The sequence below is a fragment of the Penaeus monodon genome, chromosome 21, assembly GCF_015228065.2.
Source record: "Penaeus monodon isolate SGIC_2016 chromosome 21, NSTDA_Pmon_1, whole genome shotgun sequence".
In the NCBI taxonomy this organism is placed as follows: Eukaryota; Metazoa; Arthropoda; class Malacostraca; order Decapoda; family Penaeidae; genus Penaeus; species Penaeus monodon.
Window position 1 is genome coordinate 14,789,348 of NC_051406.1, and position 479 is coordinate 14,789,826.

The window sequence follows — 479 nt, forward strand, 5'->3', positions numbered from 1 at the left end:
TCGGCGGCGCAAGCACAAGCGGCGCGATGACAACCTGATTCCGCTGCCCGAGAACTACTCCAAGACGCGCTGGGGAGACGACTCGCACCGAAGGAGGAACAGAAGGAGGCGCAGGAACAGGAAGCTGCCCGACGAGTGGATGAAGGAGGCGCAGGTATTGACTTGAGGATGATATTGAGTTTTTTTTTAATGAATAATTATGATGATTAAGGCTCTAGATGAATAATGGCAGTCGGGGCAGGTAAAGAACCGCAGTTATAAAGATTAATTATATGAATTATGAAGACTGATAGCGATGGTTAATAAGCAGCCCAGGAATAGTGTGGAGATGGAATTTTAAATTGTTTAAAAATAATCTAAGAAAATTTTTCTACTTTGTTATGAGAGCTTATGTAAATTCTGATTATGTAAATAACAAAGGGATAACAAAAAACATTTAAAACATCTTCCAAGGAATTAATTAAATGAATCCTGTCATT

At 39.9% G+C, this 479-nt stretch overlaps 1 protein-coding gene across 1 annotated transcript in view; it reads left to right on the top strand.

Moving 5' to 3' along the window:
• LOC119586260 (bone morphogenetic protein 3-like) overlaps window positions 1–479 on the top strand; it is a gene marked incomplete at its 5' end in the record, with an annotated part of 20,953 nt that continues 20,474 nt past the window's right edge. The window contains 1 exon segment of the mRNA XM_037934968.1: window positions 1–154. Coding sequence (XP_037790896.1) covers window positions 140–154 — 15 coding nt within the window.